Source organism: Mobula birostris, chromosome 7 (assembly GCF_030028105.1).
Source record: "Mobula birostris isolate sMobBir1 chromosome 7, sMobBir1.hap1, whole genome shotgun sequence".
In the NCBI taxonomy this organism is placed as follows: Eukaryota; Metazoa; Chordata; class Chondrichthyes; order Myliobatiformes; family Myliobatidae; genus Mobula; species Mobula birostris.
Window position 1 is genome coordinate 20,221,503 of NC_092376.1, and position 27,966 is coordinate 20,249,468.

The 27,966-nt window shown below is 42.0% G+C and overlaps 1 protein-coding gene across 1 annotated transcript in view; it reads left to right on the forward strand.

Annotated features, from left to right (window-relative positions):
• Nucleotides 1-75: 75 nt before the first annotated feature.
• gtpbp6 (GTP binding protein 6 (putative)) overlaps nucleotides 76-27,966 on the forward strand; it is a 29,644-nt gene continuing 1,753 nt past the window's right edge. The window contains exons 1-9 of the mRNA XM_072262697.1: nucleotides 76-938; nucleotides 7,759-7,896; nucleotides 8,332-8,402; nucleotides 13,594-13,724; nucleotides 14,575-14,645; nucleotides 16,611-16,769; nucleotides 21,571-21,779; nucleotides 22,743-22,891; nucleotides 23,647-23,799. Coding sequence (XP_072118798.1) covers nucleotides 419-938; nucleotides 7,759-7,896; nucleotides 8,332-8,402; nucleotides 13,594-13,724; nucleotides 14,575-14,645; nucleotides 16,611-16,769; nucleotides 21,571-21,779; nucleotides 22,743-22,891; nucleotides 23,647-23,799 — 1,601 coding nt within the window. The 5' untranslated portion in view covers nucleotides 76-418. The remainder of the gene's footprint in view (nucleotides 939-7,758; nucleotides 7,897-8,331; nucleotides 8,403-13,593; nucleotides 13,725-14,574; nucleotides 14,646-16,610; nucleotides 16,770-21,570; nucleotides 21,780-22,742; nucleotides 22,892-23,646; nucleotides 23,800-27,966) is intronic.

Sequence of the window (27,966 nt, forward strand, 5' to 3'; positions counted from 1 at the left end):
CCTTCAAAAAATCGCATATAATGTGCCACACGGGTCTGTTTGGGTGTCCTAGTTTAATCGTTCCGGCCGAGGAAACCAGAACACCGAGGAGCCAAACCAATGTGGGTGACTGTGTTTCTGAAATGTTTGGAAGCAAATTTAGTTCATGCCAGACAGCTGAAGGTTTTTTTTTTTGTGAGCTGATCAGGGAGTGACAAAGATATATTGAAATAAATGCTACAGAATAGAATTGGGGACGGAGATTATTCCTCTGAAGGTTCCAGGAGCAATTTCTGGCTGTCAAAAGCTGCCGAGTTTCCTGGCGTTTAGGTTTGGCTCTATGAGATTTATTTTGCTGTTTTCGATTTAATTGCAGCACCAAACTGACCATGGCCATAGCTGTTTATGGAGAATTAAGGGTCAATTACCTACCATAAAGATGTCATCAGCACGTGGTCTTGGAAACTTCAGCCTTGTTAACCTTGATGTCCAAGTGATTCTTGCAGCCATGGGATTACTAAGGAATATATCGAAAATGCCTTTACCACATCTCCTGATCAGACTCCACTCTTTGAAATTGTGTTCAACCCCAACTGCTAGAAGGATATCAGACTTACTGTTTTACCAGCCAAAACTGGTTCTGATGAACAAAAATGCCCCTATTAATTTATTGAAAAATCTCTGCACTCGAAATTTATCATGGAACTCTGCGAGGTGTTTTGCCACAAGTCAGAGTAATTCTAAAAGTATAAAAGATACTTGCAGTAGGAAATCAAGAAGTGAAAAGCAAGGTGGTGGAGATGACGAGGTGATAATGGAACAGGACTGTGAAATAGAAGAGAGTGAATATGAAGAACTGCTTCAGGGACAGATATTTGCTCCTACTAAAGGAGGGCATAGAGTATTTGTTGTTCATCCAAATGTTAAGTGGGGAGCAAAGAAACAACAACTCACAACAGGTAAACTTGGTATTAACTAATATAAAATATGTTTTATATATGTAGGAGGGATAGACATGAAGGAAGGGGAGGTGGGGTGGCGTTGCTGGTTAAAGAAGAGATTAACGCAATAGAAAGGAAGGACATAAGCCGGGAAGATGTGGGATCGATATGGGTAGAGCTGCGTAACACTAAGGGGCAGAAGACGCTGGTGGGAGTTGTGTACAGGCCACCTAACAGTAGTAGTGAGGTCAGAGATGGTATTAAACAGGAAATTAGAAATGTGTGCAATAAAGGAACAGCAGTTATAATGGGTGACTTCAATCTACATGTAGATTGGGTGAACCAAATTGGTAAAGGTGCTGAAGAAGAGGATTTCTTGGAATGTATGCGGGATGGTTTTTTGAACCAACATGTCGAGGAACCAACTAGAGAGCAGGCTATTCTGGACTGGGTTTTGAGCAATGAGGAAGGGTTAATTAGCAATCTTGTCGTGAGAGGCCCCTTGGGTAAGAGTGACCATAATATGGTGGAATTCTTCACTAGGATGGAGAGTGACATAGTTAATTCAGAAACAAAGGTTCTGAACTTAAAGAGGGGTAACTTTGAAGGTATGAGACGTGAATTAGCTAAGATAGACTGGCAAATGACACTTAAAAGGATTGACGGTGGATATGCAATGGCAAGCATTTAAAGGTTGCATGGATGAACTACAACAATTGTTCATCCCAGTTTGGCAAAAGAATAAATCAAGGAAGGTAGTGCACCCGTGGCTGACAAGAGAAATTAGGGATAGTATCAATTCCAAAGAAGAAGCATACAAATTAGCCAGAGAAAGTGGCTCACCTGAGGACTGGGAGAAATTCAGAGTTCAGCAGAGGAGGACAAAGGGCTTAATTAGGAAGGGGAAAAAAGATTATGAGAGAAAACTGGCAGGAAACATAAAAACGGACTGTAAAAGCTTTTATAGATATGTGAAAAGGAAAAGACTGGTAAAGACAAATGTAGGTCCCCTGCAGACAGAAACGGGTGAATTGGTTATGGGGAGCAAGGACATGGCAGACCAATTGAATAATTACTTTGGTTCTGTCTTCACTAAGGAGGACATAAATAATCTTCCAGAAATAGTAGGGGACAGAGGGTCCAGTGAGATGGAGGAACTGAGCGAAATGTTAGTAGGGAAGTGGTGTTAGGTAAATTGAAGGGATTGAAGGCAGATAAATCCCCAGGGCCAGATGGTCTGCATCCCAGGGTACTTAAGGAAGTAGCCCAAGAAATAGTGGATGCATTAGTGATAATTTTTCAAAACTCGTTAGATTCTGGACTAGTTCCTGAGGATTGGAGGGTGGCTAATGTAACTCCACTTTTTAAAAAAGGAGGGAGAGAGAAACCGGGAAATTATAGACCGGTTAGCCTAACGTCAGTGGTGGGGAAACTGCTGGAGTCAGTTATCAAGGATGTGATAACAGCACATTTGGAAAGCGGTGAAATGATCGAACAAAGTCAGCATGGATTTGTGAAAGGAAAATCATGTCTGACGAATCTCATAGAATTTTTTGAGGATGTAACTAGTAGAGTGGATAGGGGAGAACCAGTGGATGTGGTATATTTGGATTTTCAGAAGGCTTTTGACAAGGTCCCACACAGGAGATTAGTGTGCAAACTTAAAGCACACGGTATTGCGGGTAAGGTATTGGTGTGGGTGGAGAGTTGGTTAGCAGACAGGAAGCAAAGAGTGGGAATAAACGGGACCTTTTCAGAATGGCAGGCGGTGACTAGTGGGGTACCGCAAGGCTCAGTGCTGGGACCTCAGTTGATTACAATATATATTAATGACTTGGATGAGGGAAATAAATGCAGCATCTCCAAGTTTGCGGATGACACGAAGCTGGGTGGCAGTGTTAGCTGTGAGGAGGATGCTAAGAGGATGCAGGGCGACTTGGATAGGTTGGGTGAGTGGGCAAATTCATGGCAGATGCAATTTAATATGGATAAATGTGAAGTTATCCACTTTGGTGGCAAAAATAGGAAAACAGATTATTATCTGAATGGTGGCCGATTAGGAAAAGGGGAGGTGCAACGAGACCTGGGTGTCATTATACACCAGTCATTGAAAGTGGGCATGCAGGTACAGCAGGCGGTGAAAAAGGCGAATGGTATGCTGGCATTTATAGCGAGAGGATTCGAGTACAGGAGCAGGGAGGTACTACTGCAGTTGTACAAGGCCTTGGTGAGACCACACCTGGAGTATTGTGTGCAGTTTTGGTTCCCTAATCTGAGGAAAGACATCCTTGCCATAGAGGGAGTACAAAGAAGGTTCACCAGATTGATTCCTGGGATGGCAGGACTTTCATATGAAGAAAGACTGGATGAACTGGGCTTGTACTCGTTGGAATTTAGAAGATTGAGGGGGGATCTGATTGAAACGTATAAGATCCTAAAGGGATTGGACAGGCTAGATGCAGGAAGATTGTTCCCGATGTTGGGGAAGTCCAGAACGAGGGGCCACAGTTTGAGGATAGAGGGGAAGCCTTTTAGGACCGAGATTAGGAAAAACTTCTTCACACAGAGAGTGGTGAATCTGTGGAATTCTCTGCCACAGGAAACAGTTGAGGCCAGTTCATTGGCTATATTTAAGAGGGAGTTAGATATGGCCCTTGTGGCTACGGGGGTCAGGGGGTATGGAGGGAAGGCTGGGGCGGGGTTCTGAGTTGGATGATCAGCCATGATCATAATGAATGGCGGTGCAGGCTCGAAGGGCCGAATGGCCTACTCCTGCACCTATTTTCTATGTTTCTATGTTTCAGTGGTGTATACTAGTATTCGGTAAGGTGCTGCATTAAATTTGCAGTGGAAAATAAAATTGTAACATAGTAACACATATTGAAAATTGGCTGGCTAATGGGGAATAAAGATGAGGCACAAATGTCTCTTTTTCTCGCTGGCAAAATATAATGAGAATTATTCCACTGAGATTGGTCATAGGGCCAGAATTTTCTACAATCTGGTTAAATGACTTGGATGGATGTATTAATGGCATGGTTACTAAATTTGATGTTAACACAAACACTGGGAGAAAAGCAAGTGATGAAGAGGACATATGGAGGCAACGAAGAGATACAAGTTAAGTGAGTGGGAAAAGATCGGCAAATGGAATACCATGTGGGAAAAGGTGAAATATACACTTGGATAGGAAAATGATCGTTAGCTCAGATTATAGACAATAGGTGCAGGAGTAGGCCATTCGGCCCTTTGATCCAGCACCGCCATTCACTGTGATCATGGCTGATCATCCATAATCAGTATCCAGTTCCTGCCTTATCCCGATAACCTTTGATTCTGTTAGCTGTAAGAGCTCTATCCATCTCTTTCTTGAAAGCATCCAGAGACTTGGCCTCCACAGCCTTCTGGGGCAGAGCATTCCATATATCCACCACTCTCTGGGTGAAAAAGTTTTTCCTCAACTACGTTCTAAATGGCCTACCCCTTATTCTTAAACTGTGGCCTCTGGTTCTGGACTCACGCATCAGCAGGAACATGCTTCCTGCCTCCAGCGTGTCCAATCCCTTAATAATCTTATATGTTTTAATAAGATCCCCTCTCAGCCTTCTAAATTCCAGAGTATACAAGCACATTTGCTCCAATCTTTCCACGTATGACAGTCTCGCCATCCTGGGAATTAACGTTGTGAACCTACGCTGCACTCCCTCAATAGCAAGAATGTCCTTCCTCAAATTTGGAGACCAAAACTGCACACAGTACTCCAGGTGTGGTCTCACCAGGGCCTTGTACAGCTGCAGAAGGACCGCTTTGCTCTTATACTCAGTTCCCCTTGTTACGAAGGCCAGCATGCCATTAGCTTTCTTCACTGCCTGCTGTACTTGCATGCTTGCTTTCAGTGACTGGTGTACAAGAACACCTAGATCTCGTTGTACTTCCCCTTTTCCTAACTTGACTCCATTTAGATAATAACCTGCCTTCCTGTTCTTACCACCAAAGTGGATAACCTCACATTTATCCACATTAAACTGCATCTGCCCACTCACCCAGCCTGTCCAAGTCACCCTGCATTCTCATAACATCCTCCTCACATTTCACACTGCCACCCAGCTTTGTGTCATCGACAAATTTGCTAATGTTACTTTTAATTCCCTCATCTAAATCATTAATATATGTTGTAAACAGCTGCGGTCCCAGCACTGAACCCTGCGGTACCCCTCTGGTCACCATCTGCCATTCCGAAAGGGAGCCAGTAATCGCTACTCTTTGTTTTCTGTCAACCAGCCAATTTTCAATCCATGTCAGTACTCTGTCCCCAATACCATGTGCCCTAATTTTGCCCACTAATCTCCTATGTGGGACTTTATCTAACTGGTAAGAAATTGCAGTGCTCTGAGATGTAGAGAGATCTGGGTGTCCTTGTGAATAATTTGCAAAAGATTAGTGCAGTAATTAGAAAAGCAGTAGATGTTTAATCTTTATTACCAGGGGAATTGAATACACAAGTTGGGATGATATGCTTCAGTTATATAGAGCATTGGTACGATTGGTAATGGTGTTCTGTGCACAAATCGGTCACTTTTTTCATGTGTTAATGTGTTGGCAGTTCAAAAAAGTCTTTTTAAACTAGTACCTGGAATGAGGAAAGATTGGACAGGTTAGACATATCTAATAGTTTGGAAGAGTGAAAGGGAACTTGGTCCTGAGGGCAACTTTATTCATTCGTTCATTCATTCTAAAGGTATAGCACAGAGTAGGCCCTTCCAACCCTTCGAGCCACACTGCCAAGTATTCCCCCCAATTTAATCCTAGCCAAATCACAGCACAATTTACTATGACCAATTAACTTAACTACCGGTATGTCTTTGGACTGTGTGAGGAAGCCCATGCAGTCACAGTGAGAATGTACAAACTCCTTTCTTTAGACTTTAGAGAGACGTGTCCTTTTGTTGGACAATCAAGGGACTATGAGTAAGAGTAAGAGTTACCTGTTTCAGACAGGGATGAGGTGAAATTGATTCTTCCATGTGATGGTAAGTCTTTGGAACTTCTTCCTGAAAGCACAGCAGAAAGAACCTTCAGATACTCTCAAGGCAGTGATAGGTTCTGAATAAATAGGGGATGAAAAGTTGTAGTGGATAGTCAGAAATATGGAGGTGAGATTACAAGCAGATCGGCCATGAACTTATTACTAAATAGTGGGTAGTGTGGTAAAGATATGTGTCTACCAAGGGGGGTGGGGGTGTAAGGTCTCCTTCCCTCTGCTAGCCTGCGGATCACCCTTGGGCAAGGTGTAGCACCTGCTTAGCCCCTGATCTGGGTTACGTGAGCAGTTGTTGGATGGTCGTACGAGCAGCTGGTGCACATCACAAGTCCTGGTTATGCGACCACTGATGCCAGGCAGACAATCTCTGAAGAGTATTGATAATGGCTGGGGTCACCCATCTTGTAAGGGCACTGCCCAGAAGAAGGCAATAGCAAACCACTTCTGTGGAAAAATTTGCCAAGAACAATCATGGTCAAAGACCATGAATATCCAGGTCATACGACACAGTACATAATGATGATGATGACGCTCAGGTGACTTGAGTAACATTTTCCTGCCCTAATTCATTTGCTCATATCGAATCTTTTCAACACCATGTGTCATTGAACGTTTTTATCCTCTAACCTTCATATCTAGCCTCAATAAAAGTTCATTAATTTCATGTTACCTCCCTCTGTTTGTGAGCTCCACAATCTTGCAACTCTTTGTACTGATGTTCATCCTAAATTCTCTGTTGGATTTGTTGGAACATAACAGACATCCCACCCTGCAAAAACTCATTTCAGGGAGGTAGCACCACCAATTTGCGGGAGACTCCCAGAACTTCCGGGAGAGGTGAGATGTCTGCAGTAGAGTAGCTCCTTAGCAGCCAGCCAGCTAGTTTAAATAATGTTAGCTATGCTAATGAACGAATGACACCTGTTAAACTCACCTCAACATGTCTTTTACAGTCTTAACCCACCGTGGGCAATAGAAAAGTCACTGTTGCAAACAGTGCAGCGAGCAACACTATCATTAATTTTGACTCCTATTAGGCAGGTGTACACTTTAGGGTAGTCTGGGGTGATGTAAGTTTTATATTTTCTTGTTTTGGGACACTGCCATGACGCGTATGCGCGCGCTCTCTCTCTCTCGCGTGCACTCTCACTCTCTCACGCTTGCGCTGTCTCTCAGTCTCTCTCTCACGCTCAAAAAAATTGATTTGCGGGATATTGTATATAATTTGCGGGCATCAGGGAGCCACTATTAATATGCGGGAGACTCCCGGAACTTCCGGGAGAGGTGGGATGTCTGACATAATTATAATATAGTCATCATAGTTCTTGCATGTGCAATCACTTTCTAGTTCTGTTTTATCTTGGCCTGTTAAAGCATGTGGTGACATGCCAAATGTAAACAAGCTTTTAAAATACATTCTTTTCTCAGACTCTTAAACCAAATTATCTAGAACATTCAATAATTATGCTCTAGTCCATTGTATCTGAATGTGTTGACAGGCTGCATCAATGTTGAAATTTAGTCTTGTTACACAATCTCCCCAGTGCAGTTCTTCTGTATTTCAAGACTTAAGATATTCTTGGTTTACACTTTTTTTTCTTCTATCATTCTTGTTAATTGTTTGCATATGCATTGGTTTGAAATTATTTTCACTTTGTTATATGAATAGGCTCTTTTCATCTGCCTTCTGGTGCCTTGTTGCAGGATTAAACTACTCCAGACCAGATGCAATTATGCATTGTTTTAGTTGCACTGTTAATTTGAAATGATCTCATTCTTCCTTTCTTCTTTCACAAGGTGAATTTCAAATGGCCGAAGCAGTTGCTCTTGTGAATACTTTGCCCAACTGGCAGGTTGTTGATAAACTCATCCTTTCCACAAAAAGTCCAGATAACAAACTAATTTTTGGCAAAGGCAATTTTGAGACTCTTACAGGTAAAAACTTCTTTAAGGAGTCTAAATATCATATTTTGAAAATGATACTGATATCTAGTTAATATCTTTACACTGTCTTTTCTGGTAGTTAACCATTTATATCTCAAGTGTCTCATTGAACTTTATCAGTGTATTAAAAACAATACTAACCAATAAAACTTAGTTTTATGAAGTTGCTATAGTTTGCCATTTAACTTTAAGAAACTTATTGGAACAAGAGGAAGTTGGTGTCGTTATTGTACAATAGTATTGCACGATAATATTGATCAAGCTACTTTGGCAATCCTTTGTTGTAGTAAAAGTCTTGTATCTTTATCAGCTTTTATTTTATAAACTCAAGACACCTGAAAACAATTGCTTAACAATGATTTTGAAGAGTAGCTGCTCCTGTAATGGAATTATAAGCAATTTAAGTTAAGTACAATTGTTTTACAGAAATAATTAAAGGGATGCCGCAAATTACTGCAGTATTTATGAATGTTGAAAGATTGTCTGCATCATCAGAGGTAAAGAGCTTCACGTGAGCAGAATGCATTAAGAAAAAATTGATCGTGATGTGTTACATGTTAAATGGTTGACAGCAAGAACTAGGACAATCACAAGGATAAAAGTTTTTTTTAAATTTACTTTTTAGGAATATGAACATCTAGAGCCACAGGGTTATACAGCACAGAAATAGACTCTTTGGCTTAACTGGCCTATGCTGGCTAAGCTAGTCCGATTTGCCAACATTGAACCCATAACCCTCTAAAGCAAGGTTTCTGTATCTTTTTTATGCCATGGACCACTACCTTTAACCAAGGGGTCCATGGACCCTAGGTTGGGAGCCCCCGATCTAAAACTTCCGTATCCATGTACCTGTTCAAGTGTCTTTAAACTGTTGTTCATCTCTGTTAAGGTCAGTATCTAATAGCCCTTAAGAGCCTGGCTACCAAACTCCTAAAACAACTGCAATACTTCTGGTACACCTTGGTGCTGAGGAGGAGTGTGTTTCAGAATTTAGACTCCGTACCAATGAAGGACCAGCATGTAATTAAGTTGGTGTGTAGCTGGGAGGGGAAACTGATGATGGTAGTGTGCCCATGCATTTGTCCAGATCTTAAATTGTCCTGGAATATACAGGTATAGTCTCCATGATCCCTATTACTCAGTAACAGTTTACAGAATTTTGTTCGTATTATTGCACGAGCAGAGGCTGTTAATTTGCGTATCATGAGTGAAGAGGTTAATATGTCAGATCTGTGATACTCACACAGAAGAACTGTTGTATGTTAGAAAATGGTACATAATATTGAAGCTCCAGAGACCCAAGTTCAATCCTGACCTCAAGTGCTGTGTATGTGGTGTGTGTGTGTGCGTGGAATCTGCACGTTCTCCCTGTGACCCTGTGGGTTCCCCGAGTGGCAGAAGAAAATAAAATAGAGATAGTCAAAGGTGTCTTAGGTAGGCACATGGATGTGTTGGGAAGAGAGGAATATGACATTGTGTCGGCAGAAGGGATTAGTTTAGTTGGGCATTAGCTTACTAATTTAATTAGGTTGGCACAACTTTGAGGGCTGAAGGGCCTCCTTCTGTGCTGTATGGATCTGTTCTGTTCTCAGTATAACCATATAACAATTACAGTACCGAAACAGGCCATCTCAGCCCTTCTAGTCCGTGCCGCTCTTACCCTATCCTATTCCCACCGACCTGCACTCAGCCCATAACCCTCCATTCCTTTCCTGTCCATATGTCTATCCAATTTAACTTCCAGCGACAACATAGAACCTGCCTCAACCACTTCTGCTGGAAGCTCATTCCACACAGCTACCACTCTCTGAGTAAAGAAGTTCCCCCTCATGTTACCCCTAAACTTTTGTCCTCTAATTCTCAACCCATGCCCTCTTGCTTGAATCTTCCCCACTCTCAATGGAAAAAGTCTAACCACATCAACTCTGTCAATCCCCCTCATAATTTGAAACACCTCTATCAAGTCTCCCCTCAACCTTCTACGCTCCAAAGAATAAAGACCTAACTTGTTAAACCTTTCTCTGTAACTTAGGAGATGAAACCCAGGCAACATTTTAGTAAATCTTCTCTGTACTCTCTCAATTTTATTGACATCCTTCCTATAATTCAGTGACCAGAACTGTACACAATACTCCAGATTTGGCCTTACCAATGCCTTATACAAATACAACATTACATCCCAACTCCTATACTCAATGCTCTGATTAATAAAGGCCAGCAAACCAAAAGCTTTTTTCACCACCCTATCCACATGAGATTCCATCTTCAGGGAACTATGCACCATTATTCCTAGATCCCTCTGTTCTAAAGCATTCTTTAATGCCCTACCATTTACCATGTATGTCCTATTTTGGTTAGTTATACCAAAATGTAGCACCTCACATTTTTCAGCATTAAATTCCATCTGCCATCTTTCAGCCCACTCTTCTAACTGTCCTAAATCTCTCTGCAAGTTTTGAAAACCTACCTCATCATCCACAACACCACCTATCTTAGTATCATCTGCATACTTACTAATCCAATTTACCACCCCATCATCTAGATCATTAATACATATTACAAACAACATTGGACCCAGTCCTGACGAAGGGTCTCGGCCTGAAACGTCGACTGCACCTCTTCCTAGAGATGCTGCCTGGCCTGCTGCATTCACCAGCAACTTTTATGTGTGTTGCTTGAATTTCCAGCATCTGCAGAATTCCTGTTGTTTGGACCCAGTACAGATCCTTGAGGCGCACTGCTACACACCGTCCTCCAATCTGACACACAGTTATCCACCACTACTCTCTGGCGTCTCCCATCTAGCCACTGCTGAATCTATTTTACTACTTCCATATTAATGCCTAACGATTGAACCTTCCTAACTAACCTTCCATGTGGAACCTTGTCAAAGGCCTTAGTGAAGTCCATATAGACAACATCCACCATTTTACCCTCGTCAACTTTCTTAGTAACCTCATCAAAAAATTCAGTAAGATTTGTCAAACATGACCTTCCACACACAAATCCATGTTGACTGTTCCTAATCAGACCCTGTCTATCCAGAAAATTATATATACCATCTCTAAGAATACCTTCCATCAATTTACCCACCACTGATGTCAAACTCACAGGCCGATAATTGCCAGGTTTACTCTTAGAACTCTTTTTAAACAATGGAACCACATGAGCAATACGCCAATCCTCAGGCACCATTCCTGTTTCTAATGACATATGAAATATTGCTGTCAGTATTCTAAGTGTGATACGGAGTTCAATAAGTAAGAATGTTATAGATCTGACTTTCCTTCTATAGTAACTGAGCCAGATTGCCTTAGTTGGATTTAAGGTCACTTTTGCTTCCTGCTCAGATCCCAATCCTGTAATCCCCAGACACTGAAAAGCAAATGCTCCTGATCATTTAATGAGTATATTAGCTGGTCTGGTTGTGATGTATCCAAAAGCCAAGTAGACTGAGAGTGCTGTCACTAGCCAAATCACATTCAGTGAACATATTGGAAAGTAGTCTACAAGACCTGCAGTTAGCCCTTCATTGTTAGCTGGAGCCTGCCAGAGAAACTTGTAAAGGAAGATATAAATTTCTTTAAATCTTAAAAATGATTGATTTATTGGAGTATTTCATTCCAGAAAACATGCAGTGCATCCAATTCAAATAAAGTTAATTCAATTCAGTTCAGTACTACCTTACATTCGTAGAAGGCCATGCAAAAACCTTCAGTGGTTAGCATAATGCTGTAAGATCAGGTTCAATTTCCGTTGCTGTATGTAAGGAGTTTGTACGTTCTCCCCATTACCACGTGGCATTCCTCTGAATGTTCCAGTTTCCTCCCACCTTCCAAAAATGTACAGTTCTATGCAAAAGTCTTAGGCACATGTATAAGACCATAAGACATAGGAGCAGAATTAGGCCATTCGGCCCATCGAGTCTTCTCCATTATTTCATCATGGCTGATCCCGGATCCCATTCAACCCCATACAACTGCCCTCTCACCATATTCCTTGATGCCCCGACCAGTCAGGAATCTATCAACTTCCGCTTTGAATTTACCCATTGACATAGCCTCCACCGCAGTCTGTAGCAGAACGTTCCACAGATTCACCACTCTTTGGCTAAAAAAATTCCTCCTTGCTTCTGTTCTAAAAGGTCACCCATCAGCATTGAGGCTGTGCCCTCTAATTCTGGTTACCCCCACCTGAGGAAACATCCTCTCCATATCCACCTTATCTAGTCCTTTCAACACTTGGTAGGTTTCATTGAGATCCCCAGGCATTCTTCTAAATTCCAGTAAGTACAGGCCCAAGGCTGTCAAATAATCCTCATATGTTAACCCCTTCATTCCCAAAGTAATCCTGAACCTCCTCTGGACTCTCTCCAATGACAACACATCCTTTCTGAGATAAGGGGCCCAAAACTGTTGACAACATATAGATTCCTAAGACTTTTGCACATGACTATATTTGTCAATGTGGAGTGGAGAACAACCTTGTAAATCTGGTGGGAACAAAGGATGTTGGGAATGGCAAGAGTAGAGCACCACGGGGTGGGGTGGGGGCGGGTGTGTGGGACAGGTGGCAGGGAAGGAATACAGACACACCCAGTCCTGAGACACCAGGTAAGGTAATTTGATTCCAAACAATTAGTTTATTAATTCTTACAGAATGTCTCTCTGGTGCTTCCCACTCCCTCCCTTTTCCCAACTGTGATTCCCCTCTCCATGACCCATTCCCACTCTCAGTCCACAAAAGAGACCCATATCAGAATCAGGTTTATCATCACTCACATGTGTCAGGAAATTTGGATTTTTTTGCAGCAGGGCAGCTGTACATAAAATTACTACAGTACTCTGCAAAAGTCTTAGGCACCCTAGTTATATAAGACTTTTGCATTGTAAGTTATGCTCATGCTATGTGGTGCTAGAAACATGGTAACATTTGCAGGCTGCACCCATCACACATAAGAATGTATTAGTCATTGACTCATAACAATATGTATGTTTTGACGTATTTGTGATGTAGGAGAGGATGTTTCCTCTGGCGGGGGTATCCTGAACTAAGAGCACAACCTCAAATTGAGGGGTGACCTTTTAGAACAGAAATAAGTAGGAATTTTTTTAGGCAAAGAGTGATGTATCTGTGGAAAGCTCTGTCATAGACTGCAGTGGAGGCCAAGTCTGTGGGTATATCTAAAGTGGAAGTTGATTGATTTCTGTTGGTCGGGCTATCAAAGGATATGGTGAGAGGGTAGGTGTATGGGGTTGAATGGGATCCAGGATCAGCCATGAGGAAATAGTAGAGCAGGCTCAATGGGCTGAATGATCTAATTCTGATCCTATGTCGTATGGTCTTAAATAAAGCTAATCTTTCTTTCTTTCATTATGATATGATTTCTTAATGTTTGTTTCGTGTCAATGCTTTTATATTTTTGTGAATAGAAAATAAAAATTAATCATATACCTATTCAAAGAAGAAATATTTTCTTGTTTTAATTGCAGACATGTCAGAATTTTAGACAATAGATTTAGGGTTGCTTTTGATATTGTTCATTATTTTTGTTCCAATATTAAACTAGAGTCATCAGAACTTTTTTAAGAAAATCATTTGCTGCATTATGCTTATTTATCATTTCATTGCACAATTTATTCTCTGGAGAAGGAGAATTGGTAATATATTTATGTCTGTATATTTTAGAAAGAGATGGAGTCTACTTGGGGAGTTAAAGTTTTTGACCGGTATTCCATCGTCCTTCACATTTTCCATTGCAATGCTCGTACCAAAGAAGCCAAACTGCAGATAGCTCTCGCTGAGATCCCTTACCTGAGGTAAGAGTTGTGTTGCCCCATCTCTCTCCCTCTCCCATCAACCCACACCCCCTTAACACACTCCCACCTTACCCCCTCACCCACCATCCTCTCCCCCTCCCCCCTCACTCTTCACCCACACCCCCAAAGGAAATAACACCTTATCAGGTGTCATACCTGATAAGGAAGTACAAACCGCTGTAAGATTCTCGGTTATCTGTGCATTGCTGGGAAAACCCCAATGCAACATTTATTCACAAAGTACAAAGCATTCCATTTCATTGCATTCCCTTATTCACCTCATTTGCCATCTCAAAGCACATGTAACAAGAGTGGATGCCAGTCAAGCTCAATCCTAGTAGACTACTAAGAAGAAAGAATTGCACATATAAAAAGAGGTGTTACACAATTAAATTATGCAGTGAAATAGTATTTAATTTATTTTTTCTATTTAAATATAATTTTTAAATTTTTGCAAAATTCTTCTATTGTGGATACTAGCCAGACTTGTACTAATGTTAGCCACTTCTGATAAGAACCACTTTGCTGCTTTTAATTAAATATTTCATTTCTTCTGGAGCAACAGACAGTTTTACTAGAGGAACATAGTGAGTTGTATAGTATCAGTAGGGAGAAAGGAATTATCAATGTTTAGATCATGATCTTAGATCACGGTCCTGATGCAGCGTCTGAACCTGAAACATCAGCAAGTTTACCCCCCTATCCCAAGATGCTGTTTGACCCAGCACATTAGGCATAGACTAGATGGGCCAAAGGTCCTGTTTCTATGCTGTATTGTTCTATTGTTGGTTGCTCTGGATTCCTGCATCTCCAGTCTGTGTGTCTCCATTGTTTTGCCTTTATTTGGCAGGTCCCAGTTGAGAAATGAATTGGCCCATTTAGACCAACAAGGTGGTGGATCCAGGTATATCATGGGGTCAGGTAATATTTCAGCTCTTGCATGACTTCTGTCTGTGAGGTTAATTACCAATTATCTCCTGGTTTTTGTTGCTTGGTGTGTTCTGTGTTGCTCTGTTGAATATTGTGTGCATGCTCTGTGACACCAGCACGTGGTGAAACTTGCAAGCTGTCCCCAGCTTATCCTGAGATTGTGCTGGTTGTTAACGCAAATGACACATTTCACTGTATATTTCCGTGTACATGTGATTAAATAAATGAATCTGAGGTAATAGGAAGGAAAATTATGTGTTGGCATTTGTTGAAAGAGAGTTTGATAATAAGAGTGAAGAGGTCATCTTCCAAATATACGGTATCCTGGAAAAACTGCATCTTTAATAAGTAAAGCTTGGTTTCCTACCTAAAGAAGGATATACTTGTAAAAGTGGACATACAGCAAAGGTTCCCCAGATTGGTTACTGAGACGATAGTTTTATCATTATTGGAGAGTTTAAGCAAATTGAGCCTATACTTTCTTGAAGATTGAGAGTTGATTATATTACAACATGCAGAGTTCCTACAGGTAGACGTTGATTTTACTGTTTCTCACATTAGGACATCGAGAACCAAGGGTCATAGCCTCACAACAGGCCAGACATTCAAGACCAAGATGAGAAGAAAATTTTCAGTAATAAATCAGTGGAATTTATGACCCTAGAGATCTTAAATGCCACATATACAGTACTGAGGCAGAAATCAATAAGTCTTTCTGATTTAAGGATATTAAAGGATATGCCATTGTCATATTTTCATTTTTTAACAACAAAAGGAAGCCATTTTACCCATCAAGTCTCTGCATTCCTACCTGTCCAACTCACCCATATATTTCCCTCTAGCCTATTTTCATTCACACGCCAGTCAATTCCTACCACCCACCTACACCAGGGATAATTTGAAGCAACTAATTAGTTTGCTAGCCAGCTCATATTTGGAATGTGAGAGGAAACATGGCACCCAGGGGAATCCATGCATTTCCAGAGAGACCTTGCAAACTCCACACAACCAACACTAGAATCAGAATCGGCTCTAATATCACCGGCATATGTCGTGAAATTTGTTGTTTTGTGGTAGTAGTACATTGTGATACATAGTAATAAAATTATAGCTTACAATAAGAAGCTACATTAAAAAAAAATTAGATTGATTAAGTAGTGCATAAAGAGAGAAAAAGTACTGAGGTAGTGGTAATTGTCCATTCAGAAATCTGATGGTGGAGGGGAAGAAACTGCTCCTGAAACATTGAGTGTGTGTGAAACCCAGTTGCTGGAATCGAGGCAACAGCATTACCCACTACACCATTAGTAAATTGGTTTATTGCTGTCCTGTGTACTGAGGTACAGTGACAAACTTTGATTTGCTTGCCATCCAAGTTCATGTTCAAATTTAATTGTCATTCAGCCGTACACGTGTATGCAGCTAAGCGAAACAGCGTTCCTCCCAGGGCCAACCATACAAATCATCACATCACATTACATCAGTACATTGAGTTAGTACAAGGGAACAGGAATAACAGAATGCAGAATATAGTGCTACAGTTATAGAGAGGGTGCAGTGCAGGCAAACAATAAGACCATGAAGAGGTCGATTATGGGATTAAAAATCCATTTTAAAATACAAAGAGGTCCATTCATATAGTCCAATAATAGTGGGATAAAAGCTGACCTTAGATCTGGTGGTGTATTCTTTCAGATTTTTGTATCTTCTGCCCAATAGGAGAGGGAGGAAAGAGAATATCCAGGGTAGGAGGGGTCTTTGATTATGTTGGCTGCCTTACGAAAACAGCAAACAGTATAGGCAGAGTGTGATTACTGCAGAGAGGTGGTGCCAGTATAAAAGATCAGCCATGATGTTACTGAATGGTGGTGCAGGCACTCGGGGCCAGATAATGTTCTGCTTCTATTTCTTGTGTTCTTGTGGTTCATACAAGTTAATGCAGTCACCATTTTCCAGGTGAGACGTTCATGGAGGTTCAGCAACGCCTGCTCAAGGAGAGGGAACTGAAGATTAGAGCAGCCTTGGAGAAGCTAAGACGAAAACGGCAACTGTTGAGAGCACAACGAAAGCGCAGAGAGTTCCCGGTTATATCTGTCATGGGCTACACAAATTGTGGTGAGTTCTATATTCAGCTAAAAAAATCAGTAGAACTCTAAGGGGATACATTTTCCTCTGGTCTTTACTCAAACAAAATAAAATTATGCAAGTAAACATTGGGCCCAACATATTGATGTAGTTACAAATAAGGCATGACTGCCGCTATATTTCATTAGAAATTTGAGAAGATTTGGCATGTCACCAAGTTTACTTACTGCTCACTATGCCACTGGCGTTTGGGGCAGCAATGAAGGTCTCCGTCTCAGGCGGTGTTCAGGGTTTCCTTCATCAAATTAGTAGCTTCCTGTCAGTTTACACTTCTGCTCACATGGTGTGAGCAGAATTATCTGCAGCTTAATGTGAAAAAGACTAAGGAGCTGGTGGTAGACCTGAGGAGAGCTAAGGTACCGGTGACCCCTGTTTCCATCCTGGGAGTCAGTGTGGACATGGTGGAGGATTACAAATACCTGGGGATACGAATTGACAATAAACTGGACTGGTCAAAGAGCACTGAGACTGTCTACAAGAAGGGTCAGAGCCGTCTCTATTTCCTGAGGAGACTGAGGTCCTTTAACATCTGCCGGACGATGCTGAGGATGTTCTACAAGTCTGTGGTGACCAGTGCTATCATGTTTGCTATTGTGTGCTGGGGCAGCGGGCTGAGGGTAGCAGACACCAACAGAATCAACAATCTTATTCATAAGGCCAGTGATGTTGTGGGAATGGAACTGGACTCTCTGACGGTGGTGTCTGAAAAGAGGATGCTGTCTAAGTTGCATGCCATCTTGGTCAATGTCTCCCATCCACTACATAATGTACTGGGTGGGCACAGGAGTACATTCAGCCAGAGACTCATTCCTCCGAGATGCAACACAGAGCGTCATAGGAAGTCATTCCTGCCTGTGGCCATCAAACTTTACAACTCCTCCCTTGGAGGGTCAGACATCCTGAGCCAATAGGCTGGTCCTGGATTTATTTCATAATTTACTGGCATAATTTGGGGGAACATGTCGCGTCCTTTTCAGGGCAGTTAGTCCACCTTTGGTCCCCACCTGGCACTCAGCTCTCACCTGTGGCTCCCCGTCGCTGTTTGCATGCGACAGCGGCCACACCCCGGGCAACGGCTTCGACAAGCCGGCTAAACCAGGTGAGGGTAGCCGACGGGTCTCAAACCCTCGGTGAGATAGGGAGTTGTCTATCCCAGCATGTGAAGATAGACTCTGGTGGATTGAGCGGACGAGACCTATGGAAGGTCCAACGGTCAAGAAGGCGGTCTCTGCAAGCGTCGTGGAACGTGTAGAGCAGGACAAGACACAGAAGACGTCCCGGTCATCCACTGCGCCTGGTCCCATCTCCAGCCCTCTAGACTCTGTCTTGCCACTGGATCCAGATGGGAATTGGGAAAAGAGAGTGAGGCTGATGCTGCACAACTCTCCCTCACTTAAATCCAAATCACGCGCTAGTCTTGACACCATCATAATGGTGTCAAGCTCCTCATCGACGTCAATGATGGACGAACAACCAACATATTACTATTTAACTATTTATGGCTCTATTACTATTTATTATTTATGGTGCAACTGTAACGAAAACCACTTTCCCCCGGGATCAATAAAGTATTACTATGACTATGTCAGTCATGCAAGTCCCGGGTGGAGACTCAGGAATACCATTGCACTCAGATGTAAAAGGATTCTTCATTGCTGTTTCCATAACAATTATGTTTTACCAGTCAGGGTTATTGACGCTGAGCTGAACAGCCAAACCTGGAGGACCGGTAGACCACTCTTAGTCTGGCCTCTACCCTTTGACCTGTTTGGCATGGGTGACCCGAACCAAGAGCCAAAGCATAAAACCCTGACCCCAGCCAACATAGCTGTCTGGGTCATTGAGGCACACAAGCCTCCAAACCACAACAAGGTTGTGGTCCTCTTGGAGGTGTCACCAAAGACACTCAAAAACTCCTACAGATGTACCGTGGAGAGCAATTTAACTGGCTGCATCATCATCTATTATGGAGGGGCCACTGTACAGGATTGAAATAAGCTGCAGAAAGTTGTAAACTCAGTCAGCTCCATCATGGGCACTAGCTTCCTCAGCATGCGGGACATCTTTAAGGAGCAATAGCTTAGAAAGGCAGCATCCACATTAAGGACCCTCATTGCCTAGGGCAGGGGTCGGCAACCTTTTTGCCTCTGTGGGCCGGATCGCATATTAATGAGTGGACGGTGGGCCAGATAAATGCCATAAAAACTTGAAATATGGGAATTATCTATTTAAATACATCTAGTTATGTTTTGCCTCAAATTAATGAATAACACATGCTAGAAATTCATTTGTGCTTAAGGTTGCCTACCCCTCTCCTAGGGCATGCCCTCTTATTGCTGCCATTAGGGAGGAGGTACAGGAGCCTGAAGGCACACACTCAATGATTCAGGACAGCTTCTTCCCCTCTGTCATCAGATTTCTGAATGGATATTGAACCCATGAACACTACCTCACTACTTTTTTATGTCTGTTTTTGCACTACTTGTTTAATATATATACTGTAACTTACAATTTTTATGATGTATTGCAGAGTATTGCCTCCGCATAACAACCAATTTCACAACCTGAGCCAGTGATATTAATCCAGATTCTGACTGCTTATGAAACCCCCTTATGATGGGTGTCTCTGGAAAACTGACTCGAGTCCCTCACTGACAGCCACTGGATTCCGCAACTTTGTACATCTAGGGTGTATACAACTTTTGTCCTGCAAAATCTGTGCAGTTGGGATGTCTTGCCCACCCAAACCCCGGTTTGTGTGAATGCTGTGTGAGTTACTGCCCCTGGCAAGAAATAACAGATCGTACACTGCATACAATTAAAAGTATATTTAAGAATGTTAATTTAACCAAACAGTAAATGAAAGAAAGAAAAAAACAAAAAGGGCCCATTACCCTTAAACAGTCAAATGTGCACTTAAGTTAGAGCTCATCTTGAACTTGTCTGCCACTCACACGCTGGACCCTCGGTCTGTGTGAAAACACACACCACCTTCCAAATGTCACTCGAAAACCACCTCAAACAAACAGATCTCCCACGGGAGAATTGGTTCTTCTTGAAGCCATTCATCTGCACAAAGCATACTTTATCACCCTGTTTACTTCCAGCGCTCACCGACCAAGACTTCTCCGCCCGCGTCCTCTAGGACCTCCTCCCAAATCCACCATCCTGATTGGCTGACACCACATTCCTAAGTTGAGTGACAAAGCTTCTTATCTCAACCCAAACCCAAACAGGCTGAGAGCAGTAAAGACTGCTCTTACAGAACTGCTAAAATGAAATACCTACAGCAGAGCATTAAAAATCTTTACCAGGGCATTACACTTATATTAGTTAATATTTGTGAATGAAGAAAGCCATATCCTTATAAACTGAGTAGGCAGGAATCTGTTGGGCCAAATGGCCTCCTATGTATCTACAGTAAGGCGGGAGGAGAAGATGGCGCGACGCAGCGCGCACAGCTCTCCGGTGAAATGATATCGTATTTGTAAGTAGGATGCCGTGCACAACTCTGATTTGATGGAGGCAGACGTGAGAAGCAGAGGAACATCTGGAGAAATTTCTGAAATGCCCGGTTCGCTGCCGCTGCTACTGTGCGATTGAGAATCTTTGGAGGGAAGGCCCCAAAATCCCTGGCTTTGCCTACTGCTGGCGACCAAGGCTGAGTTTGAAGCGTTCGGCAGAGTTGGTGCTCGGTACTCGGTGTCGGAGGGCTGATCAGAGCTTGAAGTTTTCAGACAACTCAGAGTCGGACTGTGGTCGGGCATGGCAGGGAGAGTTTTCTTCCTTCTCCCATCTGGGTGAGATGTGGGACTTTTGAGAGACTTTGAACTTTTTTACTGTGCCATGGCCTGTTCTTCAAGTTATGGTATTGTTGCACTGTTGTAACTATATGTTATAATTATGTGATTTTTGTTAGTTTTTCAATCTTGGTCTGTCCTGTGTTTCTGTAATATCACACCGGAGGAATATTGTATCATTTCTTAATGCATGCATTACTAAATGACAATAAAAGAGGACTGCATGTTCTCATAATCTAAAAAAAAGCTCTTCTAAGTAATTAAAATGAAAGTAGAGATTATTTTCATTAATGCTCACATTGCAAATATTCAGCGTGCATCCATAGAGGATGTTAGTTCTACTTCATTAAACAAAGAAAGTGAAAAACAGTTGGGAATTTTACATGTTATAAGTTCTGCATTATTGTTAATTACAAACACAAGTGATTTGCAGTTGCTGGAAATCTTGAGCAACACACACAAAATGCTGGAGGAACTCATCAAATCAGGCAGCATCTATCGAGGGAAATAAACAGTCCATGTTTCAGAACAAGATGAAGATGTGTTCAGAGTAAATTTATCATCAAAGTACGTATATGTCAGTATGTACTTCTCTGAGATATATTTTCTTGGAGGCGTTCACAGTAATAAATAAATACAATAGAATCATTGAAAAACTACACAAAAATCTGACAGACAACCAAAGTGCAAAAGAAGACAAACTATGCAAATGCAAAAGAAAACAATAAAAAACTAAGTTAATAAATAATACTGAGAACAATAATACTGAGAGCTGTAGAGTTCTTGAAGGTGAGTCCATTGATTTTGGCTACTGTTAATTACACTGGGAATTTTTTAGCACAGCTAACAATAATTGAGTTTTTAATGGGTGATTTTGTAAAGCATTGTCAGGCTTAGAAAAAATAAATCAAACGTGTTTTCTTGGGTATGGAATATGTTTTAATCCTGGTGTCTTTCACATTTCAACACAGGCAAAACCACCCTGATTAAAAGTCTGACTGGAGACTTACGACTTCACCCCAGAGATCAGCTGTTTGCTACGCTTGACGTTACCACTCATGCTGGCTTGACTCCAAGTCGCATGACAATCCTTTATGTTGATACCATTGGATTTCTCTCTCAACTTCCCCACAACTTAATTGGATCCTTTTCAGCGACTCTGGAGGATGTGGCGCATTCAGTAAGTTTGATGTCCTAAACGTAAATGTTTTTGTCACGTGTTTTCTCTGTGCATAGACCTGATATTGTTAGGAACCATGGAATGTAACTTTCTGTGTTTTAGCTCAAATAATCAATTTTGAGCTGAATCATACCAGCAGGAAAAGCCCAGGCTTTCTTTCAGGTAAGTTGACATGGTGCCTGAGTTAGAAATGGATAAACAATGGTGTGGGTGGTGAGGTGGAGGGACATCTCTTCCAAAGGAGGGATAAGGCACTCCTTCCCTCTGCTAGCCTGAAGGTTACCCTTGGACAAGGTGTACCACCTGCTTAGTGCCCCCCCACCCCCCGGATCAAGGTCACATGAAGCCATGGGAGCAGTTAGTGCATATCACAAGTCCTGGTTATGCGACCACTGATAATGGCTGTGGTCACCCATCTTGTAAAGGCACTGCCCAGAAAAAGGCAATGGTAAACTACTTCTGTAGAAAAATTTGCCAAGAACAATGATGGTCAAGGAAAGACCACGATCGCCCAAGTGATACAACGTGGCACATAATGAACAAACGAAAACAGCAGTGAAACTGAGCTTTTTTCTGAGCAGCTCCCATTAGAAATGCAATTATAACATCTCAAATAAGAGTGGAGTCAGCTTTGGCCGTAATCGAGGCAAGTAACGCAAGGTGGGTAACGTTAAACTAGCTATATTAATCTGGAGTAAAGATTTCCTAACCTTTCTTTCTTTTACATCCCTTTACAAATGTCAAAAGTTCAACAATGCTAAAAAGAGCTTCATGGTAATAGAAAACTCACTTGAGAGAATTTTTCAATAGAATAAAAATATTGAGAGGGAATCTAATAAAGCCATTCAGAGCCATGGATAAATGATAAACAGTAAAAATGAATTTCCCTTGTTCCAATGATGTATGAATGCAATTTAATATAAAAATTTAGTTTTATAAAAATATTTTCTTCTCGCTATCCAGGATGTTATAGTTCATGTTAGAGACATAAGTCACCCTGAAACCACCAACCAGAAGGTGAATGTGTTGAATGTTCTCAAGAATCTTCAGCTGTCAAATCAACTTCTAAATTCTATTATTGAGGTCCACAATAAAATTGATTTGGTGAACAGGTAAGAACATTGTGGTTGTTGAGCATACCATCAGCATATATAATGCATAAAGGGTGTATTTCTCACTATTTATACTCTCTCATAGTTTCTTATAGTTTGTCTTGATTTATTAATATCACACATACCAAGACACAGTGAAAAGCTTTTGTTTGTATTCTGTCTGGACAGATCATGTCATACCCAAGGTAGTTAAAAACAAAAAAAATGCAGAATATAGTGTTGCAGTTACAGAAAAGGTACAGTGCAGGTAGACAGACAAATTCAAGTGGCATGGAAAGATGCCATTTGGACCATCAAGTCATGGGCCAAATAAATCCTGCATTGTCGTAAGTATCTTTTTTCATCCTGGGTGTGGCATACACGCAGTTGCAGATTGACCCTCCATAGTCTCCAAGGAATAATCACTCCTTGTTCAAAGAATGCATTCATTAAAGGATGTACTATGCTGTCATAAAAGTGTTTTTTTTAATTTTATTTCTCATCAAGACTTGATTAACTCTTGCATGTCTCCATCTGATTTTTTCCTTTTTCCTATCGTATTCTCTTCATTTCTTTCCATTCCCCCATTCCCACAGGGAGCAATATTTTGTGAGTAGTGCTCTATAAGGTTTCTATTGAAATGACAATAAGTCTTAATAAAGAGGACTTTTGACCTTATTGATGTCGCAGAGATTTCTTATTTAAGTTTAAGATTATCCAATTAATCATGCTTCCTCTCAGACTCTGTAAGATAATTCTTTTGCTTTCATCTTAAGCTATCAACATACAGATCCAAACGCTGTTGCAGTTTCAGCTCTTCATGGACTCGGTATAGATGAACTGAAAGGGAAAATTGAGGAGGCAGTTTTGCAAGCAACAGGAAAGTTGATCCTCACCATCAAAGTAAATTTGGCTGGACCTCAACTGAGGTAAAAATTAAATCACATGTCTTTTGAACAGGTCTGAATTCTTTTTGTAGTAGAAGTTAACAGAGTGGAAATTCAATCTCAGTAACTTGTATTAAATGCAGAATATGGTAACAGAATTCAATGGAACCGAATATTTAAAGTATGCATCTAAGTGCCATACTATCATTGTGTGTACTTAATACAAGTGACTGAAGGTGAAGCTTCTGCGGTATCTAACAGATCATGTTCAGGAGTTGGAGCTGGAACTGGATGAACTCCAGATCATTCGGGAGGCTGAAGGGTTGAAAGACAGGATATACAGGGTGCTAGTTACATCCAAGGTGCAGGACACATTTCATGCACCACAGTCCCAAGGAGACACCAAATTACATAGAAGGAGTTTAAAAGGACTGAGTGGGGGCAGTCAGCACATTTTGCACACCAGTCCTCAAGGAGATATTGGATTACACATAAGTAGGCACTTGGCAAGGACTAATAAAATGAATTTAGGTTGAGTGGGCCAGTGTTAGAGTAGGGATTTGAGGCTTTGGCTCATTGAGGCTTCCCCAAGGAGAGGCATAGGCTGTAAGTAGAACAAAGTTTTTTTTTCATAATTTTATTTTTCTTATTGCACATTTCGAGCAGTGGGGATGCCAAACAGAATACTGAAGTGTTTCTCTTGCAGGATGTGGGAAGGCAGAGAGACTTCCAATATCCTTGACAACTACATCTGCAAGGAGTGCATCCAGCTGCAGCTTCTAACAGAGCATAGTTGGGAGCTGGAGCTGGAACTGGATGATCTCCAGATCATTTTGGAGGCTGAGGGGTTGATCAGGTAGGACATAGAGGGAGGTGGTTACACAGGTAGGACACAGGTGACCATCAGGAGGGTGAAAGGGAATAGGCGGCCAATGCAGAGTAACCTTGAGGCTGTTCCCCTCAACAAGAGGTACACCACTGGATCCTGTTCAGGGGCGACGTCCTAACAGAAGAAAGCCATGCTGGTCAGCTCTCTGGCACTGAGTCTGAAGAAAAGGGCAGAGAAGAGACGAGCCTTAGTGATCAGGGATTCGTTGGATAGGGGAACAGAAAGGAGGTTCTGTGGATGAGAGTGAACTCCTGGATGCTTTGTTGTCTCCCGGGTGCGAGGGTCAGGGACACCTTGGATTGAGTCCACAGCATTCTTAAAGTGGGAGGGTGAGCAGCCAGAGGGCATGGTCCACCTCAGTACCAATGACATGGGTAGGACGGGTGACCAGGTCCCGCGAAGTGTGTTAGGTGCTCAGTTAAAGGAGTGATCTCAGGTTTGCACCTGCTAGTGAGGCCAGAAATAGGAAGATTGTTGAATCACTGAGATTTGTAACCTCTCGCTTCGGCAGTCTGAGGTACCTACCTGCTTCAGGAAGGCTTCAATTATACCAGTGCCAAAGAAGAATGTGTAACCTGCCTCAATAACTATTGTCAAAGCACTTGTATCCACAGTGATGAAGTGCTTTGAGAAGTTGGTGATGAAACATTTCAACTGCTGCCTGAGAAACGACTTGGATCCACTCTAATTTGCCTGCTGGAGCAATAGGTCAGCAGCAGATGCCATTTCACTGGCTCTTCACTCAACCCTGGAACACCTGGACAGCAAAGGTGCATACGTCAGGATGCTCCTTATCGACTACAGCTCGACATTACCCTCAGAACTAATCAGTAAGCTTTAATACCTCTTTGTGCAACTGGATTCTCGATTTCCTCACTTGCAGACCCCAGTCAGTTCAGATTGGTAACAGTATCTCCTCCACAATCTCCATCAGCACAGGTGCACCACAAGGCTGTGTGTTTCGCCCCCTGCTCTGCTCACTTTACCCTATGACTGTGGCTAAGCACAGCTCCAATGTCTTGTTTAAATTTGCTGACGACACCACTGTCATTGGCTAAATCAAGGGTGATGATCAATCAGCATATAGAAGGGAGAATGAAAATCTGGCTAAGTGGTGCCACAATAACAACCTCTTCCTCAATGTCAGCAAGACCAAGGAGCTGATGGTTTGCTTCAGGAAGTCTACAAGCCAGTCCTCATTCTTCGGTGTTATCATTTCAGAGGACCGATTCTGGGCCCAGTAAGTATGTGCAATTATGTAGAAAGCACAGCAGCACCTCTTAGGAGTTTGTGAAGATTTGGTATATCATCTAAAACTCTGACAAACCTCTATAGATGTCTGGCGGAGAGTATATTGACTGCCTCCATCACAGCCTGGTGTGAAAACAACAATGCCTTTGAACGGAAAATCCTACAAAAAATGGTAACCCAGTCCATCATGGGTAAAGCCCTTCCCACCATTGTGTGGAGCTGACGGGGATGGGAGATCTTAAATGGATTTTTGATCTATAAGTGTGAGGCAATGCAGCTGCAAGGTTATGCACCCCATACAGATTAGAAAGGAGGCGGTGTTTGCTGTCTTGAGGCAAATTGGGGTGGATAAATACCCAGGGCCTGATAATATGTTCCCTTAAATCCTGTGGGAGGCCAGTGCAGAAACTTCAAGGGCCCTAACATATATTTAAAACACTCTTAGCCACTTATGAGATGCCGGAGAATTGGAGGATAGCTAATAGTGTTCCATTAGCTGGCTGGTGGCGTAGTGGCATCAGCGCCGGACTTTGGAGCGAAGGCTCCCGAGTTCGAATCCAGCTGGCTCCCTTGCACGCTTTCTATCCATGCTCGGTTGAGCGTCGAGCTAGCAACTCGGCCTCGTAAAAATAAGAAAGCCTGCTAAAAAAACGCTGTCATGACGGCGTCCCGATGACTCCACTTGGAGTTAAGGGCTTTCTTCTTCTTCTTCTAATATTGTTCCATTGTTTAAGAAAGCCTCTAAGAATAAACCGAGAAATTATAGGCCTGTGACCCTGACATCATATCAGCATTTGGATAGACAGATACTGATTAGGGATAGTCAACATGGCTTTGTGCGTAGTAAGTCATGACAAACCATTTGAAGATTTTTTTCAAGGAATTTAACAGGAAAGTTGATGAAGGCAAGGCAGTGGATGTTGTCTTCATGGACTTTAGCAGGGCTTTGACAAGGTCCTGCATGGAAGGTTGGTCAAGAAGGTTCAGTCGCTTGGCATTCAGGATGAGGTAGTAAATTGGATTAAACATTAGTTTTGCAGAAGCTGGAGAGTGGTTGTAGACGGTAGCCTCTGTCACCAGTTCACTGTTACTTGTCATCTTTATTAACAATCTGGGTAATAATGTGGTAAACCGGATTAGCGGATGACACCAGGATTGAGGTGTAGTGAACAGCAAGGAAAACTTATCAAGGCTTGCAGCAGGATCTAGACCAGCTGGAAAACAGTGGGCTGAAAAATGGCAGATGGAATATAATGCAGACAAATATGAAGAGACACTCTTTGTGAAGACCAACTAGGGTAGGTCTTGCACAGTGAGCAGTAGGGCAAAGGGTGTGGTAGAACAAAGGGATTTGGCAATACAGATCCATAATAAATCTACCTACCTGTGAAAGTGGTGTCACAGGTAGGTAGGGTTGTAAAGAGTCCTTGGGAAATTGGCGTTCATAATGCAGGAGCTGGGATGTTATGTAGAAGCTGTATAAGACATCAGTGAGGCCTAATTTGGTGTATTGTGTGCAGTTTTGGTCATCTACCTTCAGGAAAAATGTAAATAAGATTGAAAAAGTGTAGAGAAAATTTGCAAGGATGTTGCCAGGACTTAAAAACCTGAATTTTAGGGCAAGGTTGAATAGGTTAGAACTTTATTCCCTAGAAAATAGAGGATTGAGAGAAGATTTGATAGAGGCATACAAAATTACGAGGGGTATAGAGAGGGTAAATGCAAGCAGGATTTTTCCACTGAGGTTGGGTGAGACTAGAATGAGAGGCATGAATGTTTAAAGGGAACATGAGGAGTAACTTTTTCACTCAGACGGTGATGAGAGTGTGGATCAATCTGCCAGGGCAAGTGGTGGATTCAGGGTTGATTTCAGCATTTAAGGGAAATTTGGACAGGGGTATGAAGGGCTATGGTCCGGGTGCAGATTGATGGGACGAGGCGGATTAGTGGGTTGGCATGGACCAGATGAACTGAAGGGCATGTTTCTGCGCAGTAGTGTTCTATGACTGAAGTTATAGCCTGTCTGTGAACATTTTTAAGTTGTATTGCAGAAATAATGCGGGTCTGTT